General features: G+C 58.3%; 2 protein-coding genes across 2 annotated transcripts; both read left to right on the plus strand.

The window, feature by feature from the left end:
- Positions 1 to 5,386: 5,386 nt before the first annotated feature.
- ACBD4 (acyl-CoA binding domain containing 4) lies at positions 5,387 to 13,612 on the plus strand. The gene is made up of 10 exons (XM_080633571.1): positions 5,387 to 5,498; positions 5,604 to 5,724; positions 5,811 to 5,895; positions 5,974 to 6,094; positions 8,615 to 8,707; positions 9,477 to 9,583; positions 10,375 to 10,525; positions 11,890 to 12,059; positions 12,423 to 12,467; positions 12,749 to 13,612. The coding sequence occupies exons 1-10, from the start codon at positions 5,429 to 5,431 to the stop codon at positions 12,857 to 12,859; spliced, it is 1,074 nt and encodes a 357-aa protein (XP_080489697.1). The 5' UTR covers positions 5,387 to 5,428; the 3' UTR covers positions 12,860 to 13,612.
- Positions 13,613 to 14,778: 1,166 nt separating this feature from the next.
- On the plus strand, positions 14,779 to 15,988 carry HEXIM1 (HEXIM P-TEFb complex subunit 1). Its single transcript, XM_080633319.1, has one exon. It carries the CDS (start codon positions 14,858 to 14,860, stop codon positions 15,767 to 15,769), a length of 912 nt encoding a protein of 303 aa, XP_080489445.1. The 5' UTR covers positions 14,779 to 14,857; the 3' UTR covers positions 15,770 to 15,988.
- The last annotated feature ends 4,034 nt before the right edge of the window (positions 15,989 to 20,022 follow it).

Consider the following 20,022-nt stretch of genomic DNA (forward strand, 5'->3'; position numbering starts at 1 on the left):
TCTGTCCCCTCCTGTCTCCCTAGTGTCCTGGGCTGGGGGAGGCTGGGTGTGGGTGGGGGGTGTCCCCTTGTCCCCTCAGCAGGTTTGGGGGCTGCTCCAATGAGCATCCATGAGTGCTGGGCAGCTCCCTGGGCAGTGCTGTGTGTGGGGTAGCCTCAGCTGGTTTTCCCCGCTCCCAGCCCAAAAGGCCCCAGGAGGTGACAAGGGACACCGGGACAGGCTCTGTTAAAATAAAACCTTTATTTGACTGGCTTAACAGCGGGTTGTAAATCTGTGACTGTCACTGGTGCTGGAGAACAGCCCCCAGCCAAGTCATAGGCATGGTAAGGCATGTGGTGGCAGGGTCCCCTCAGGGACTGAATGGTGCCCTTGGGGACCTCATGGTGATGGCACTGTCACCAAGGAGGGGCTGAGATCAAGCACATCCAGGGCTTGGTGACATTTGGGGCTTGCTGTCACACTCTCCCCTCCTCCAAAGGGCTGTTCTGGGCTTTCAATGGCCTGGCCACCCTGTCCTGATTGTCACAGCATCTCTATCCACTCCACAGCAGATGGAGTGGCATTAAGGGACATGGAGGGGCTCCCCTACTCCCTTTGAGTCCTGGGGTGGCACAGGAGACACGGAGGGGGTTCCCTACCTGCTGTGTCCCCATGGCCAGACAAGTGACACCCCCAGGCTATCCGCACACAGGGAGTGGGATGTCTGTAGCACAGGATGGTGCCCACCCCATGGAGGAGCAGGTTGTCCCCTACACAGGGACACAACATCCGTCCAGCTGGGATCTCACAGGCTCTTACACTGAATGTGAAAGAGGAGCATGGCAGGGGACAGGGACATGCCATCCTTGGAGAGCAGATGGGTATGCCGATACCCATCAATACAAAGACAGGGGCTGAGCGGGTGGCAGGGGCGCTCCTCCATCCCCGGGGGTAGCAGGAAGGCACCCACCTTCCCGCAGGCTGGCCATGAGCAGCATGGACTGCCCCATGAAGTCATTGCAGGAGGTGCTGTCGTGGTCCTCCATGAAGCGCAGCAGCTCCAGGTCTGGTGCCCACAGCTCGAAGCTCAGCATCCCGTCTCAGCGCAGGCTGAAGCCTGTGCATGGGAGGTGGTGTTGCTACCATGGCCACCCTGGCCACCAGAGCCACCCCAGATGCAGGGACCAGTTTGACCCACCAGAGCACTCACCTTTGCCCCAGTTGAGCTGCCATCCTGCACTGGGGTATAAGGGGACTGGGACTGACTGAGGGAACAGGGGTGATACTTGTACTGGGCTGGGCTATACTGGGGAAAGGGGGTCATACTGGGGCCGTGATGGGTCATACTGGGAGAATGGGGGTCACACTAGGACTTGGCTGTACCGGGGGAATGGGGTGCCGGTGTTGGATGAACTGTGAGGAAGTAAGATTAATTGTGCAATACTTTCCCCAGCAGGCACTGTACGGGGGGGTGTAGGTGTCCATGCCATAATTTTAATTTCCCCTGTGTAATCTGAGTCGATCACCCCTGGGCGAGCAAACAACCCCACTCTGGAACTGGAGGATCTACCAATTAGCAAGGCGAAGAGACCATCAGGCAATGGCCCAAACGCTCCCGTGGGTATCAAATGTACACTCTGATCTATGACTGCTGTACACTGGCTTGTAGCCAGGTCCAACCTGGCACTTCTGCCGGGGCATGATGGTGGTCCCAGATTGCATTCCATTGGGACGTAGTATCTCGCAGACTGGCTAGGCAAGCTGGGGGTTTTGGGCTTTGCCAGGTGGCCCTGTTGGTTGCTCTCAGGGCACCAGACCTTGTGCCCCTCCGGCTGTTTCCCAGGCCCGGCAGAGTATTACCAAATTTGTCAAATTTTGAGCGACGCTGGTTGCCCCAGTGATATCCCTCTTGGCACCGAGGACAGAGTTGAGTGGGAGCTCTGCCCTGAGCTCCCCCTCTTAAACTCCTACCTCTTCCATTCTGATGGGGGCAGTCCTTCTTGATACGTCCCTCCTGTCCACAGAGAAAACATTCCTCTGCTGCCTTAGCAACAGTCAGCTGCTGGGTTAGAGCCGCTGCCAACAGCTCAGCTTTATGCTGCTCCGACCCAACATTCTGACAGGCTTTTATGAGATCAGCCACAGTTTTAACTTGATTCTGTAATGGAGCTATTGCTCGCTTACAATCGGCATTAGCATTTTCAATAACAAGTTGAAAACCTAACAAGTCGGCTGCCTCAGGGGAATCAATCTGCTGCTGTGTGGCTGTTTGCAACCAATCAAAGAATTGCACATAGGGTTCTTGTGCCCCTTGTCAGGCTGTTGCAAAAGAGATCTCCCTTTTACTCAGATCTGGCAGTCTACGGAGCGCCCTAATGGCAAGATCTGCTGCTTGGGTAAAAACATCACGGCTTAAAGCCACTTGAGCTGCTCCTGTTGCATACTGGTGCTCCCCTCAACAACTCTGCCCAACTGCCACACCATTCTTTAGATTATCCATTGATTGTGCTACTACTAAATCATGATATTCAGTTGACCATACTGAGTATTGTGCTGCTGACAGTACGAGGCGCAGAAGAGATTTCCAGTCTAAGGGAGTCATGGTGTACGATTCTCCTATGGCTTGCAGCAAATTCATCCAGATGCTTGCAAACCATATTCTTTCACAGACTCCTCTGCACTGCTTTCACCACATCACAGGGTAAGTGTCAAACTCAGGAGTCTGATTGGGTCTACAGATGCCTGGCACGGCTTGCAAAAGCTGCAGTTGGCCGCGCCGTAATGCCTCCTCTCTACATTCGTCCAAAAGCCCAGCACCATGCTCCTTTTCCCGATACAGCAGAGGGGCAGCTGGTGGTGGTCGTGCCACGGAGGACTGGGACAAGCGTTTACGTTGCTGTTGCAGGATTTCATCAGCACTGGGGGCCGTAGCAGCCAAAACTGTCACAGGTGTGAGTGGTGGGTATAGATCAGGTTCTGTCCCTGGGTCCATCAGTCCAGGACCAAAGGGATCCTCCGATTCATCAGGATTTTCCACCAGTGGGGGAGCTGGGCCTGCATCAGGGCCAAGCAGTTCAAAAGACTGCAGCCCCTCCACCACTTCCACCATATCAGGCTTAGAAGCTGCCACATTCTGCAATACCTGCTCCGCTGGCTGCAAAGCTCACAAGGCTGAATAAACCAAATGCCAAGGCAACAGATGTCCCATTAAGGAGTCGGGCTTCACTGCCTGGGCTGCCTGCAACTCTTCTCCCACTCGCTGTCACAGAGTCAAATCGTAAGAGCTGGTTGGTGGAAACCAGGGGCAATGATCTCTGATCCAGATCAATAACTAAGTCTAGCTGGGCTACTTTCAAGTGCTGTCTTTGCAGAATGCACTGCAGCAAATTGTTATGGAGGTATTGCTCCTTTGGTGCGCCTTGACCCATATTTAGCATCAATATCTCAGGCTATCTACCCACGGCTGCTCACCTTAGCTGTCCAGCGACTGCTGCTGAATCTTACGAGGATCCTTCAGCTTGTTCCCTCCGTCCAGCCAAATGGGGTACACCACCAGGCTTCTGCAGCTACCTTCGGTCTGCAATTCTCTTCACGTCTTCATTTCCCTGTTTGGGTGCACCTGTGGTGTATGGAGACACAGACCCTGAGAACGGAGGTACAGAATCGTTTATTCAGCACACGCCGCATGATTATATACTTCAGGCTTTCAAGGGCGTTACAGCACATAACCAATTAAAGACTGCCACATATACTTTAATGTAAAGGTCACCCAATCACCATTTTCAACCACCATTTCCTTGTTATTGCCTCTAGCTAACATTTGCCTTAGATTAGCAAGCTCTGCTATCGCTTGAGCAATCACCACTCTTAATCAAACAGCGCAGGCTACATTTTCCTATGTTTATATTGCTGTTAATCACAAGACATCTTCTGTTCTCATAACATCCTATTCTAGACAGTCCATGAGGCAGAAACATTGTCAGTTTGTTCTCTTCGGTCTACCTATGCCAGCACTTTGTGGTCTGCTTAGCACACTCAGCTGCACCGCGTTCCTAAAGTCATTCTCCACGTAGAGGAAACATTGCCCCAGAGGCTATGGGATGGGAATTAGGGGGTTTGGGAAGGAATGTCCCCCTACTTGGATTTGGAATTTGTGATGTGGAATAAAGGAAATTTCCCCAAATGTAGGAACACAGGAGTGTGGGATGATGATGAAGCACGGCATGGGGCTGCTGAAAGCTGCTTTGCATCCCCATCCCAGCATCCAGCGCTGGGTGAGTCTGGATTAGGGTGGTGCCCTGGGAACCCCATAACATTCCACATCCTCAGAGCACCTTGTACCTCCAGATCACCCATGTTCCCATGTCACCCGTGTCCCAGTGCAATGTCCCAGTCCCCCAGTGCATCCTCACTATGCAGCCCCAGTGACTGTCCCCATGCCTGGTGCATTGTCCTCGTGCATTGTCCTGATGTCACAGCATGTGGTCCCAGTGTCCCCATGCATGGCCCCAGTTTCCTGGATGATTGTCACGGGACTGTTTGGTTTGGAAGTGCACTGTGCGTGTGCAGTGTCCTGGTGCATTGCCCTGGTGCACTGTCCCGGTGCATTATCCCATTACACTGCCCTTGTGCACTGTTCACTATCCTGGTGCACTGGCGCACTATCCTGTCCCAGTGCACTGTACCAGTTTCACTGTCCCTGTGCACTGCCCAGTGCACTGTTTACTATCCTGGTGCACTGGAGCACTATCTCTGTGCACTGTCTCATTACACTCTTTGGGAGCACTGTGCCAGTGCACTGTCCATGGGCATTGTACCACTGTCCTGGGGCTGTCCTGGTGTACTGTCCTGGTGCCCTTGCTGTCCCCATGCACTCACTATCCTCCTGCACTATCTCGGTATGCTCACTGTCCCGTTGCACTGTCCCAGTCCTGGTGCACCCACTGTCCTGGTATACTGTTCCTTTGCCCAGGCTCAGTATTCCGATGAGCTGACCTGGTGCCCTACTCTGGCGCACTCACTGTCCCGGTGCAGTCGCTGTCCCAGTGCACTCACTATCCCGGTGCACTCACTATCCCGGTGCACTCACTATCCCGGTGCATTCACTATCCCGGTGCACTCATTCAGTGTTCCGGTCCCAGTGCACCTCCCGCTGCGCTGCAGCTCCGCACAAAGCCCGCCAGAGGGCGCCGCGGCGGACCCGGCCCTCTCCCCCCGGTCAGCGGCACGCCCGCTACCTATCCAGCAGGGGGCGCGCGCGCACCGGCTTCTATGCACCGGGCCCGAAGGGTTAGGAAAGGGGCAGCGCGGCCCGTTTCGGAAGCGGCGCGCTGATTGGTAGCAACGCGGAGGGGGGCCGATGGAAGGCAGGCGCTGATTGGCTCCCGCGCTCTCCCCTCACGGAGAAGGGACACGCACCGGGGCCGGTACCGCTGCCGGTGCCGGCGCCATGGACGAGGCTGGCTGCCGCGCGCAGTTCCTCGCCGCCGTTCAGGTGATCCAGGGGCTCCCCCGGAGCGGTGAGTAGGGGCCGGTAACGGGGCTGGGACCGGGGAGCGGCGGCTGCAGCAGCCCCAACCCCCGGAGCTCACTCCCGGCTCCGCTGAGGCCGTGTCGTGTCGCAGGCTCGTACCGACCCTCCTACGAGGAGATGCTGCGTTTCTACAGCTACTACAAGCAGGCCACGGCGGGGCGCTGCGAGGGCCCCAGGCCCGGCTTCTGGGACCCCATCGGCCGGTACAAGTGGTAAGGCCTCCGGCACTAGGGCGTGGCCCGGTTCGGACCCGGTTCTGCCCGCTCCTGCCTACCTCACGGCTGCTGTTGCCCCGCAGGGATGCCTGGAACAGCCTGGGGAGGATGTCCAAGGAGGAGGCGATGGAGGCTTACGTGGCTGAGATGAAGAAGGTGGCCCAGAAGGTACCAGGGAGGGGGATATAGTGGCTGTGGTTGGGTGCTCAGGGGTGCCCGTCCCAAGCTGCGTCTGTCTCTCCCCAGGTCATTGACACGGTGCCCATGGATGAGACAACAGAGGAGATGTTCAGGTACTTCGAGCCGCTCTATGAGGTGATCCATGACATGCCCCGGCCCCCCGAGGCCTTCTTCAAGAGGAAAGGGGGTGAGTGGGAGCCGCTGTGCCCCGCTTGACCCCAGCACATCCCTCACCTCCGTGCCATGCTCTTCTCTCCTGGCACATCGCTCCTGCTGTTCACTGCTTACTTCTGCACCAGTATGGCCACCACCTCTGGGCTCTGCTCATCCTGCTCCTTGAGGGGGACACAGGATGGATGCACCACGTCCCACTGACTCCCCTCCTGTGGCTCAACTGCTGCTGAGGTGCTTATTTGGTCACCACCAAGCAAGTGGCTTTTCAAATGACACGGTCTCTTCAGTCTGGGCTTTCTCTCCACAAAACTTTGAGGTGACAACTTAAGATCTGGCTTCCAAATGCCCCTTGGCATTGTACAGTCCATGTACGCAGCAGTGCAGGGGACCAGCTCCCACGGAGCGTTGCAGCAGGGAGGCTGTGCTTTCTCTTGGCCCTGGCCCACCTCCGGGCAGGGTGGGCTGTGTACAGAGAGTCTGGTCATCTGATGTAAACACTTAAATAGGCCACCCGGTTTTAGCAGCAGAGGGGATGTGGAGAAACTGGGGTTGAGAAACAGGATTGCTGGGACTGCCTTGTCCTACAGAAGAGTCCTTCCCAGCTCTTTCCATGCCTGTGGCTGCTGCCTCATGCTGGGAGGTGTCTGGGGACCTGTCCAACCCCTGGAGCAGGGCAGTCCCCAGTGTTTCTGACTTGTGAGAAGCACCCAAGGAAGCAAAGGGCTGGATGTGGTGGTTCAGAAAGGTGCTGGCTACCATGGAGTGAACCTGTTGGTCACATGCCTTGAGGTTTGGCTGTGCCACATCTCCAGTAGATGAGCTCAGCAGCAGATGAGCTTTCAGGGTATATTTGCAGTTGGTGTGTAAACTATCAGTGCTTTGCCAATGTTGGAAGAGTGCTGACAACTACACTCACTCCTTGCCTGTCCCCAGGCATCTCTCTTGTGTCTGACAGCTACTGCCGCCCCATGCATCCGACAGGGATGCTATAAGGCTTGGCCTCAGGGTGGCTGCTCCTTCCTGTGGTACCCACGTGCTTTTGTTCTCTATTTTGATGCTGAATCCTTTTAAAAGGCAAACAGTCTTATTTTTTTCTCTGGAATCTAAAACCTGGGTCTGAACTCCTGGTTGTTACCCACTTGGGAGTGTCATCCTCTCCCAGTGTCACTTATAAATGACACTATTGCTTAAACCTAAACCTGGTAGCGTCTGTGGAGCCAATGAGCCGGAGGAGCCTGTAATGGTGGTTTAAACCACTGAACTTCTTAAGCTGTTGAGTGATTGGTGTTAAAGGTTCTCAAACTCACCTTATGACTTTGTACAAATGCAGCTTTTCTTACCGATAATCTAGAGGAGAAAGGGGATTTTGGATGCTGCAGCAGATGAGAGCAGAGCAGGGGACCTCAACAGCTGCAGAACTTTCGAGAGACAGAGGTGCTGTGTGGTGGGAGTCTGAACAGGTTTGGTTTTGTTTAGTTACAGAGTCAACAACCCATGAAGTGGCACTTGGAAGCCAAATTATGAGTGGTTCAGGGTCCTACTGGCTCTCCAGTCTGCGGAGCGTTCACCAGTGTCTTGTTATACATAGGCCAGGACTGAAGCAGCTGGGAACCAGCGATGAGGCCTATCACACATGGGCCCAGTGCTGTTCTGTCAGCCCTGTGGGCACAGGGGGCTGGTGCTGGAGCCAGGCTTGTCCTGGCAGTGATGTGTGAGGTGATGGGACCATGCCTGCACTCACCCATGCCTGTGGGTCCCAGTGCACACTGAGGAGGAATTTGGGAACAGCGACAGTCTCTGAGCAGAGCAGCCCTGGTGCTAAATCCTGTGCTGAGTGGGAGCTGCCCGTGTTCCCTGAGGGGCTCCTGGCCTGGGCTGGGCTCTTAGGGGAGTCCCACGGGCACAGGTCTGATGTGACGGATATGGCAGGTTGAGAATAGTGGAGATGTGCAGGCAGAGCAGCATTACCACATACCTGCCTGGCCTGGAGCAGGGAGCAAAGTCCTGGGTGCTGGAAATGGGGCTGGGCTTAAGGTGGGAATAGGAGGGCTGGATCCCAGGCAGGGAGCTGCCCTAGGCACAAGCTGGAGTGCTGCTGCCTGCTGGAAACCCTTGATGGTGACATGTGCTGGTATGCAAGTCTCTCCCAGCCAAAGCTTCTTGTGTTAAACTCTGTTACCGTGCGTGTGCTGTGTGCCCTGCAGGGGACAAGGACAGTGGCCACCTGTTGGTGTTCACCCAGCTGTTGGTCAGTGCTGATCCCTCTGCCTGCTGCTGTGGGGACTCAGGGGACCGCAGCGGGGTGAGATGGGGTAGACCCTGGTGACTGTTGGAGCTCACTTTGACTCCTGGGCCGCTGGCAAACAGAGCCAATCTCTCTCTGTCTCTGCCAGCTGCTGCATGTCCCCGGGGGCTCCTGTCCTGGAGGGTGTCCCCTCATCCGTGTGTCCCCCAGCCATGCTGGCAAGGTCACAGCCTGTGCTCAAGGGTCACCCAGAAGTCTTTAACTCCCCTCTGCTCTTCCCCTCTGCAGAACCCAGCCAGAATGACCCAGCAAGCAGCCTGGCCCCAGAACACCACGAAGATGCCTTGCCCAGGGAGCAGCAGAACAAGCAGCATGTGCCAGGTTGGTCTCCCTGGGGTGGCCAGCACCCAGCAGAGACCCATGGTGGAATCACTGGCCTCCGTCTGCCCACAGGGGTCTTGGCTTCAGGCTCCTCTGGTCCAACCCCGCTGGTGTTTCAGGCATTGCCCGAGTCACATCGAGCTGGAGGTGTTCATGGGTCCTGCTCTTGGTGCTGTTCTTGTTGCCGGGGTAACCCTGGGCATGTTGGTTTGACTCTGTGTTGCTCTTACCTGTGTAGAGGGGCCTGATTCTGCTAAGCTCCAGTGACAAGGCAAGGGTGTTTTACCCGTGGACTGGGAAAATGTTGCCCTCGAAGGTCCAGGTTTGCAGAGGGGATGTGGGAGTGGTACCTGCTCCCTGCCAGAGCAGACAGGGCCCTGAATCCCGCTGGATGAGCTCAACACTGTGCCGGGTTTTGGCAGCCCTCTCCCAAGGCAGGAGCCACATGTGGGCAGAGGAACCCACCCTAAAGTGACACTGTGTTGGGATGTGCATGCCACAAGCAGGGCTCTGTGATGCCGTGGGCAGGAGGAGGGAGAATTGGGTCCTTGGAGTCATGGCCACGATCTGGGTGGTAGTAACAGAGCCAGTTCCTTCCTCCTCTGTGCCTCAGTGTCATTCTCCTCCTGCCTTGCCTTGTGCATGCAGATGCTGCCCTCTTGCCTGCTTGTGGACCTGTTGCCTTGCAGCTGTACTGAGCTTCAGCTGCCCTTTGGACACGGCCGAACCACCGCTGTGCCCTCGGCTGAGCTGTGTGCTTCCTTTCCAGGAGGGGCGCTGGCTCCTGCCACCGCAGCACTGGAGGGCACCCAGGCGACCAGTGACTCCGAAGGGGATGTGTACTGCGATACCGTGGAGCAGATGGAGCCTGAGCAGGTAATGGAGAGCGGGGAAGCGCTGGAGTCCAGCGCAACCCCTGCTCCCTGCCCTGTCCTGCCCTACCTGTACTCCACGGGCAGATCTCTGTTGTCTGCTCCCCCACCTCTGCCCACTGCCGTGCCACTGCTTGGCACCTCCATCCTGCGAGCCTTGTGAGACTCCCAAAACCCATGGGGCCACATGACTGCTCCCTCTGTGCTTTGTATCTCTCTTGAAACCTTGTCACTGAGGGGAGGCTGAGGGGCTGTCGGTGTGCCCCAGCACCTCTCACAGCAACCCTTGTTCCTGCAGTGAGGCTCCAGTGTGGCACTGGTGGACTGCTAGGGCTGACTGAGGCCAGTAACCACAAGCGGGGCTGGTGTGGGCACCTTGCACCTTGCTTGCACCCCTGCCACTTGCTCTCTGCTCCCTGCTACCAGGCAGCTTAGCTAACACCAGCAGCATTCAGCACTCGAGGTGCTGGGAAGACGCTAAGTGGATTCGGTGGGCAGGAGGGAGGGAGCCACCCAGCTGCCTGGCTTCTCCCTGCAGCGCTTGTGCCACCTGAAGCCCAGGTGCCTCACTTTGCTCTGCTGCTGTAGAGCTCTGTCATCTCCCAAACGAGGCACTGACTGGTGTTGCCAGTGAGATCTGGCTTCACTCACACCCCACACACACACCCTCCACCACCAGAACTGCTGCTATGGGGAATGGGGGAGGTAGCACCACTGCCCTGGCATCAGTTTCTGTGCCCCGTAGCCCCCAGGGAGGGGAGCGGGAGGCTCAGGGCCCTTCTCTCCCCTGTGCAGGCTGGGCAGGCTCTGGGGCTCTGCCTGAATGGTGGCCAGGCCGGGCCTGAGCCCCTGACCCCTCCCAGCGCTGGGCAAGGGGAGCAGGGTGAAGGCAGAAGACTAGAGGGGAGCAGCAGCACTGGGCTTGCAGCTCCTGGCTCCGAGAGAGGTGGGTGCAGCCCTTGGCTCCTTCACTGCTACCTCGCCACCTCCCGGCCAGCAGGGCCAGACCTCAGGGGCTGTTTGGGGTGTAGCAGAGAAATGAGGCTGTGACCCCCAACAGGGCACAGACCTTGGCTCCAGCACCCAGAGGTGGGTTGCTCTGTAGCTGCAAGAAGTCCTGAGCATCCGCTCTCTTCATCCGTTGGTCTCCAAGCAGTTCGTTGTCGTTATCCCTGTAGGACACACCCCCTGTGCTGCTGTTTTGGAGGATGCTCTGCCGGCTCCTCCCCAGCAGCGTTCAGATTGCACAGAGCCCTGCCTGCCTGTGCCCAGCTCCTGCCTGTGGTCCCTGGTGAGCGCCCACCAACTTTTCTGTGATGGGACTGGGTGACGTTGGGCTGTGTTCCTGGAAGCACTGGTCCTGGGGACACCCTGCTCCTTTGGTACCACTCACCAAACGCCACTTGCTGCTGCTGCTTATGTCTGGGGACAACCAGGCCCCACGCTCTTCTGCTGTTTGAGAGGGGAGAAGGAGCCTTCTGCCAAGCACTGCAGCTCTCCCCAGACACACCTTGGAGTCTTTGCTCCAGGGTGGCATTGCCACCCTCACCCAGGGGACAGCAGAGGTGGTGTTGAAGCATCACCTGCACACAGCCCACCCCTTTCACCATTATCTCACCCCCATTAATGTTTGTGCAGACCCTCCTGAGCTGCTTGACCATGGGAGTTCACTTGTACCGAGACAGAGTCAGGCTGGGCTGTCTCTGGGGTGCTGGTGTTTGTGTGGGGCTGGCACAAGTCCCTGCCGGTGTCCTGCTCATAGCATGGGTTATCGGGTGTTTTCCAGAGTGCAGCCAGGCTGGTTTGGGGCCTCACTGGGAGGCAGCAGTGCAGCAATGCAGCATTTGGCATCCTGCCTTCACTGGGTGAAGCGTGACCCACATGCACCACTGGGCTGGAGGTCACCCGCTGCTGCCACCACCACGCTGAGGGGGACATGGTGGCCTGGGGATAGGCCTGGGGCTGACTGGTGGATGGGGATGTGGGCAGCAGGGCTGGGCTGGGAGCTCCCTGCTCTGTCTGCCTGGCAGCATGCAGGCAGCCTGACACGATCCTGGGAATGTCCAAGGCCAGGTTGGACAGGGCCGTGGTCAACATGGTCTAGTGTGAGGTGTCCGTGCCCATGGCAGGGGGTTGGAACTGGGTCATCTTAAGGTCCCTTCAACCCAAACCAATCTGTAATTCTATGATCCGTTGCTCATGTTGGGTGAGAGCACACATCATGTGCCTGGGGGTCCTAGGGGTGCTCAGCCTGCACACACTATCCCTGCCCCACCGCCGCTGAGCAGCACCCATCTCTGTACCCCACAGGTCTCTGGCTGGCTGGGGGGAAGCAGGACACTGAGAGCACCCCTGAGCTCAGCCCGAGGCTGCTGGTGGAGCTGGATGCCTGTGTGGCCAGCACAGTGCAAGCCCTGCAGGACGACATGCAGCGAGTGTTGGAGCGTCTGAGGGAGCTGGAGACACTCACCTCCTCTCAGGTGTGTGCCGTGACACCCGGGGAGCTGCTGCACACCAACACTGGGTGGTGGGGCCAAAATGGGTGCCCATCCCTGAACAGGCAGCCCCGGGTGCCCCAAGAGTGGAGAGACCTCGGGCTTCAGTGACACAACCCAGTGGGGCAGAGGCTGGTGCTGCTCTGATCTGCCCCGAGGTACAGGCAAGGAACCACTGCCCCCATCACTTCCATTGTTCCTGGGGTCCCAGCCCGGCTACACCATCAGGTCCCTCATAGGAGCCCAGAATGGGCTGGCTTTGGCCTGTTCCCCCTCTCATGGGCATGTTGGGGCTGGAAGGGGGTTCCCAGCTTCACCTGCCCCCCCAAACCATTGCTTGTCTTGCAGGAGGATGCAGCTGGGACGGAGCCCAGCCAGCTGCTTGCTTTGCAGGTGAGTTGGAGGTGGGGGATGCGATGATGGGGACAGGTCAGGGAAGGGTCCATCAGCTGGGGAGCAGGTGACATCCCTGGGGACGTGTTCCCAGTGCCTGGGCACTGGGGCCAGTGATGTTGGTGCCAGATGTGCACAGGGTAATGGATGTGACAAGGAGGGCCGGGCAGTGCCGGAGGCCTGCAACACCTGCCTTTTGGCAGAGGACTGGGGGATGTTTGGTGACACCAGTGACACCTTTGCCCCCTTCTCCACCCCGCCTCTCTCTGTCTCCTCGCCAGGCACCATCCCCATGGCCCCTGACCGTTTCCCCACACACCCTACTCTTCCTCATCACCTGGCCCTTCGTCACCCAGTGGCTGCTGCACCGCTGGCAGGGCAGGAAGAGGTGACCATTGTATCCTCACTGCCATCACTGGCCCCGAGTGGGGCGCAGGACAGCCCTGCCGGGGTGCCAGCACCCTCCCTCCTCATCCTGCTTTGCTGAGCCAGGGAAGCACCACACAACAGATGAGGGCATCGCCTGGCACAGCCCAGGCCCTCCTGCAGGCCGGGACCCTGGCCCCGAGGGGCAGCAGCCACCGTGCTCCACCAATTGCAACTGTCACGCTCAGGGCCTCACCAGCACCACCGGCACTGGCATCCACAGGGATTGGGATGTGGCATCATCCCGTGCCCCAGGTGGGATCCCCCAGGATCTCATCATTGCTGCACACAGACGGTCCGGCTGCCTACTGGATCTTAGCCCCGGTGCTGGGTGGGCATCAGGGGATGGCCCCTGACCCCATCCCCAGAGACTGGCTCCATGAAGTGCTTGGACATCTGAACCTGCCTCAATTAAAGCTGCTTGTTCAGTCCAGCCCAGGTGCCTGCTGCCCTGCTGTGGGGAGAGATGGCTGCCACCGGGCCCTCGGCAGGGCCACAGAGCAGCTGCCTGGCCCCTCTCTGCCTGGTCCTGGCCTCTCCTTCAGGGCCGACGTCTCCGGTACCGGCGCCAGCCCCCGTCCCGGACACTGCACCCCCGGGGACTCCCCCTCTCCTAGCCCCGGACGGGCAGACGGCAGCTTCTGCCCGCGGTGTATGGGGGCTGTTGGGGACCTGCGGTATTCCCCTCGTGCCGGCGGTGCCACCGGTGGTCCCGGTCGCGGCTGCCCGCGAGCCTTGTGCCACTGCCGGAGGGTCCCAGCCGATGTGGCGGGCCGGGCACAGATCCCTCTCCTTGCGGTGCCCCCCACTCCTTGGCTGCGGACCCCCGTGTATTGCCCACCGCGGCCGCAGGTCTCCATCTCGGGGAACCCTCTTTTCCCCCAGTGTCCCTCCAGCCCTGGGTCCCCTTCCCCAGCCACGGATCCCCAACACCCCACCCTGGCCGTGTGGCCCCAGGGGCCGTGTTGGGGGCACAGCGTCACCGTGAGAGGGTGACAGAACCAGGACCCGGCCCCCGCCGCTCCCCCCGCGGTCGGGCCCAGATAAGGGAACGCAGCTCTGCACCACCCCTAAACAAAACAGGGACGCGGTGCCTTTAAGGAGGGACTTCTTTCCTTGCCATTTGTTTACATCTCCCACCGCGCGGCTCCAGGATCCCTCCGCTTCCCCCAGTCCCCCGCACCCCTGCGGCCTCCTCCCCCCCCCCCCCCCCGCCGCAGGACCTCCCCGGTCCCTCCCGCAGTTACAGCCCCGCGCCCCCTCCGCGGAGCGGGGACTCCTTTCGGGCCGCCGCACGGGCTCGCCGCGTGGTAGGGGGGCGCTGCCCTCGGCACGGCCCTGAAGGTCGCAGGGCGCGCTTGGACCCGCGCAGGGGGCGCCCCTCCCGAGCGTGGTACGACCCGGCCCTGCCCTCCCCCTGCTCGGATTGGCGGAGCCGCTCTCGAGAGACATCCAGCCTGGCCAATCGCGACCCCTCTCCTGCAGCGGCCTTGGGGGAGTGGCCCCGCCGTTGTGCCCGCCCTCCTCCCCTTCTGATTGGCTGTGGGTGGCACCGCCCTCGTGGCGGGGAGCCTTAGTGGGTGAGGCGGGCGCGCGTCGGGGGCGGGGCTCCGGCGTGCAGCGGAGGCGGGACAAGCAATGCGCCTGCGCGGGGCGCGTACGGCTATTTAAGGCGGGGCCGCGGGCGGGGGGCCCAGTCGGGAGCTGGCGGCGGTGGCGGCGCGCGGTAGCGGCAGAGCGGTGCTTGGGGCTGGCGGGGAGGGGGGGCGCGGTGGCGCGTGCCATGCGCGCGGGAGGGCGGGCCCAGCGCCGTTAACTCCTCCGTGACCGGTGACCGCCTCCGGCGGCGGCGATCCTTGGGGGCTCTGCCCCGTGCCATGGCCCAGGCGGCCTGAGCGGGGGTGGGGGGGGGGGGCAGACCCATGCGGCTCGAGTAGCGCCCGTCCGCGACGGAGCGGCGCGCAATGGCTAACACGGTGCCCGCCGAGCCTGTGCCCGCCGAGCCCGAGCCGCAACCCCAGGGCGAATCGGAGCCCAGCTCCGAGCCCGAGTTGCGGCCGGAGCCACAGCACGGCGGCGCGGAGGATGGTGAGGCCGAGCGGCTGCCGCCCCCCGGGGCGGAGGAGGCGGCAGCGGGAGGCGCGGAGGGGCCGCCGCCGCCGGCGGCGGGTGGAGCGGCGCGTCCCGGCCTGGGCTCGCGGTACCGGGCGGCGGTGGGCCGAGCTGAGGAGTGGCCGGTGAAGAAGAAACACCGTCGGCGGCCGTCGAAGAAGAAGCGTCGCTGGAAGCCGTACTCGAAGTTGAGCTGGGAGGAGAAGCAGCAGTTCGACGAGCGGCAGAGCCTCCGCGCCTCCCGGCTGCGCGCTGAGATGTTCGCGAAGGGGCAGCCGGTGGCTCCCTACAACACAACGCAGTTCCTGATGGAGGACCACGACCAGGAGGAGCCCGATCTGAAAACGGGGCTGTACCCGCGGCGGGCGGCCGCCAAGTCGGACGACACGAGCGAGGAGGATTTCCTGGAGGAGGCGGCGGACGAGGACGGGGGAAGCGACGGGATGGGGGGTGACGGCAGCGAGTTTCTGCAGAGGGACTTCTCGGAGACGTACGAGCGGTACCATGTGGAGAGCCTGCAGAACATGAGCAAGCAGGAGCTGGTGAAGGAATACCTGGAGCTGGAGAAATGCCTTTCCCGTATGGAAGAGGAGAACAACCGGCTAAGGATGGAGAGCAAAAAACACGGGGGGGAGGCGGCGGAGGCGGCGCGGGTGCGGCAGCTGGAGCTGGAGGTGGACAGATTGAGAACCGAGAACCTGCGGCTGCAGCGGGAGCAGGACGCGCCCCGTGCTGAGAAGGGCCCCTGCAAGCCGGGGGAGTGACCAGGCTCGGCCCCGAGCGCCGGGGGGGGGGGGGGTGCGGGTGTTGATGTATTGGTGGTTTCGGGTTTATGATTTATTTTTTTTTTTTTGTGTCTAAACCAAAAAGTGGGGGGAAAAAAAAAAACAAACACAAACAAACCCTCTCCAGGAAAGCTGTAAATTGGCCCAAACTGACTATAAAAATATAGGTCTAATAAATTTAATTACTTGTAACTGTAACGGGTTTGGTGTGATTTCTGGGGAATGTTTGGTGGCATTCTGGTAGGGAATACACTTGGAATGATTTTCATGCTATTCTGTTGGGTGTTGGGTTAAAGGAAGGTGGAATGGCCTGCTCAGCTCTTTTTTGGTGGTCACCCTTTGGTTCTGATCTTGTTTGAGAAACTGAAAGAAAGAAAAGCACCTGGAGAAAGGAGAACAGCCCTGAAGGGGTGTGTGTCACAGACCTGTGTCCACCTCCCTGTGAGCCCAAGTGCACGTTTGCCTCAAGGCTTGCTCAAAGTGAACTCTTCCTCTCGAGGTGGTAAAAACCTGGGTCAGGTCAGTGAGAGCTGGGCAAAAACTGCCCCAAAATGTACTTTCAGCTCCAAGTGAGGGGGAAGTTCTGGAGCAGCCCAGGGAAAAGTTTTGGGAGTCAATGCGTGGCCTCTGGAATGGCTGACGAGGAGGGAGCGGGGAAGGCGAATGTGATGCTCAACCTTTTCCTTCCCTGTGGCTGTGCCCGAGAGGGGCAGGAGAGGAAAAAGCTGAAGAAGCTCCAGGCAGCTGCATGGTCTGGAAAGGGTTTTGGGGAGAAAACAGGTAAAGTAATGGTCTGAGCCTGCTCTGCTTTGGGCTGTGGTGTAAGCCAAGGCCATTGGGATTGAAATGGGGAGTATGGGTTACTGAAACTGGTACCTGGGGAGCAGGGGGGTTCTATACCACCCCCAGGCTACAGCAGGGGAAAAAGGGCCTTTTATACAAAACTGGAGGGGTTAAGATTGGAAGGGGAGAAAAAGGTGTCCCTAGTGCCGGGGGGGGTTGAAGCACTGGGGGTTAAAGCGGCTGCACCAAAGGGCTTTGGTTTTATGGATCAGGCCAGATTTAACAACAGCTTGGCACAACCCTCTGTGCTCTGGAGCATCCATGGGGAGGGAGAAGGGAAACTACTGGAGGGTGACTTGCTCAGGAGCCAGTAGCGCCCACACTGCCTTCCCCTGTGCCATGACATCATCCAGCAGAGCCCGGAGCGGCTGTCAGCACCGAGCCCGGCTCACAGGCAGTTAATGGGGATCTCAGCACCGAGGAAGAGCAGCACCAGACCCGAGTCCTCCCGCTCATCCCGGGTGCTTCTCTCCCAAAATTCCTTCCCCACCAAGGAGTGATTCCTACTCTGGATCCGCTGCCTGTGATTTGCTTCTGGGGCAGGAGAACTGCAGGCGCATGACAGATGGCACTGTCGGTGGGTGCTATGTGTCACACCATCAAACGCAGCTCTTGGCACCTGGATAATGTGAAAAACTTAATGCAAGGAAGTATTATTAGTGAAATCAAGCATTACACGGTGTTACCCATGTAATCAAGTTGTTACACGGTGAGGCTGGATGAGCCTTGAGCAACCTGGGCTAGTGGAAGGTGTCCCCCAGCCTGTGGCAGGGGGTTGGAACTGGATGAGCTTTAAGCTCCCTTTCAACCCAAACCAGACATGATAGTGTTGCCACACTGCACACAGCCACAGGGTCCACCCTTCGTGTAAATGTAACCCCAACCTGGTTACATTAAACTCTTAGGAATAAATCTTTAGAGTTATCTGCAAATGTTGAACACATGGGACATAGAAGCTCTAGAAGTACCACAGTGATCAGTTCTCCCCCTGCTTTGACTCTACCAACTTCTGCTTTATTCCGTGCAGTTTTAATGAAACTGAGTCTTCATCCAAACCAGGTTACCCAGATCCCTACGTCCAGAGGTGTTTCAGAACATGTCTCGTTGCAAAGGAACCTTCCAGCTCCTGTGCCCAAACCTCCTGGCAGATGCTGATGGCATCCAGGGACCTTTGAAACCTCTGCGTGGATCAGTAACGGCCAAGGAGCTCGTCTGTGCTCCACCTCGCAGGCTGAGGGGTGAGCTCCTGCTCCAGAGCCTGCCCACAGGCCCTGGAGCTGGGCTGAGAGCTGTGCTGGAGGATATGAGCTCCACCGGTTCAGAGGAACAAATCAAATCCCGAAGCTCGCCAGAGAGCAGGGTGCCACTCCGCTGTGATATGGGAGCACGGGCAGCAATGAGTCCCTCCTGACACGCAGGCAGCGCTGCCTTAACTAGTCCAGGGCAAGTACCTCGCTGAAGGGCAAGGCAGCCGTGCCTGCCAAGCCTTTGAAGCACATTCCTGCCACCACTTTGGTCTTTCCTGGCTTGTTTGAGCCAACTGGCCTTTACTCTGGCTCCTCTGGTGAGCTCAGGAGTGCCGCTGGCACGGCAGCACCCTCCAAACGGGCCCCTGGAAGCAGGAAAATGCCTGCTGGAGCTTGACTTGGGGGCTGAGTGGCAGGAAGAGGCTCACTGCTGAGGCAGCTTTGGGGCAATCAGCCTCAGAAACATGGGGCATGGAGTGACCCTCTTGCCTAAGGGGCTTTCAAAGTTCATCCCCTCCCAAGGGTTTCCTGGAGGAAAGGATAGCATTTCTGTCCTGGGATTATGGCATGAACTCAAAAGAAAAACCATCCCACCTGTGGTTATGGCCATTCCTCCATGGCACAGGGGCAAAGTGATGCAAGGACACATCAGTTCCTTGAAGATGCTGCTTGCTGCGAGGAAATAAACCAAAAGAGGAACCAGTTCAACTTAACAGCTTCATGTCACAATGCTGGTGTGAAGTGAAACCAGAATCCTGCCCCTCAATGCTGCTGTCCCTCCAAGTCTGAAAAGGTTTCAAGGAGCAAGTTGCCAGTATGGCAGTTAGTCCCCAGGTCCGTTAAACCTGTTTGATGAGCCAGGTTTTATAAAGCAGGAATATGGTGCTGCCAGTAACCCTGCTGTCCTGCCTGAGACTTCACCTGCACTAACTGCACTTCATTCCTTAGCTTTCTGTTCCAAGGATATATTCACACAGCTCTCAGGATGTCCTGGCGAGTCTCTTGTGTCACAAGAGAAGTAGGATTTTGTTAGAAGAGGAGGATCTGCAGTGGAAGAGGTTTCACAGCGCTTGCTGGTGAGACCAGCACTGAAAACCTGGCGGCTGTCAGTCTATCTGAAACACACCAAACCCCAGTGTTAGGATCAGCCCCTCCAGTTCCCACCCTCCAAACCCCCCTCTAATAATTCAGGGAGGTGCAAGGCACGTGGCCTGAACTGAGAGTAACCCCCACTGGTTTGGCAAAATCAGCTTGAAATTAGATCTTCAGCTGTCATGCGCCTGCAAAGACACACACCACACTAACCCCCCTGCTTTGGAAACACAGCAGTTCACAGAGAGATGAGGTTTTGGGGCTCAAGACCTCATAAAGCAATGTGGAAGTCAAAAATGATCTAAAGAGTCACAACAACAAAGCACCTTCTTCAAATAAAACCAACCCACCAAGTGCAGAGATGTAAAATCATCCGGTTTTTAAGTAGAGGAGTCCCCATTTGACAGCACAATCTGCACTTATGCCAGAAAGCCTCCAAAATCTTACTGCTTTTCATCTAAATCACATCCCCTTAATGCCAGGGGATGAGCCGACATCATCTGCCTTTTGCAGAGAGAAGGAGCTATGGCTGAGCCCCTCACTGAAGGAAACTCTGCTGATGCCACAACCGGGGACTCAACCCAGGTTATCCCCAAGGGAGCTGCGCCTGGAGGGGACGGGCAGCTCCCGCACTAGCCAATACTGAGGGGTGGCTGTGTTTGGTCGGGGGGTTGGGGAAGTTTGGAGAAAACCAGCCTTTTTGTGACTTTGCACAGGGAAAACCCACCCGGTTGTTTCCACAGCCCAGAGGAGTGGCCTTTATAACCCGGAGCCAAGGTTTGCTCTGGTTTATAACCAGCTCGCAAAGTTACCTCTTCGGCCCCGGCAACAGGCAACCGCTTCTGTGTTTAAATCCCCCCAAGCGCTGCAGCAGGAGCTGCTGCTTCGGTAGCGGCAGCAAGGGGAGGCCATGTTAACTGTGATTCACTGCATCCCGGCAGGGAGAGCTCCCTCCAGGAGCCCCTCTGGGAATCTGGTTGTGCTTTGGCTAAAACGCATGACACAAAGGATTAAACTCGAGAGATCCCCCCCCCCCCCCCATGGTGTATT

Source organism: Psittacula echo, assembly GCF_963264785.1.
Source record: "Psittacula echo genome assembly, chromosome: 23".
NCBI lineage: Eukaryota > Metazoa > Chordata > Aves > Psittaciformes > Psittacidae > Psittacula > Psittacula echo.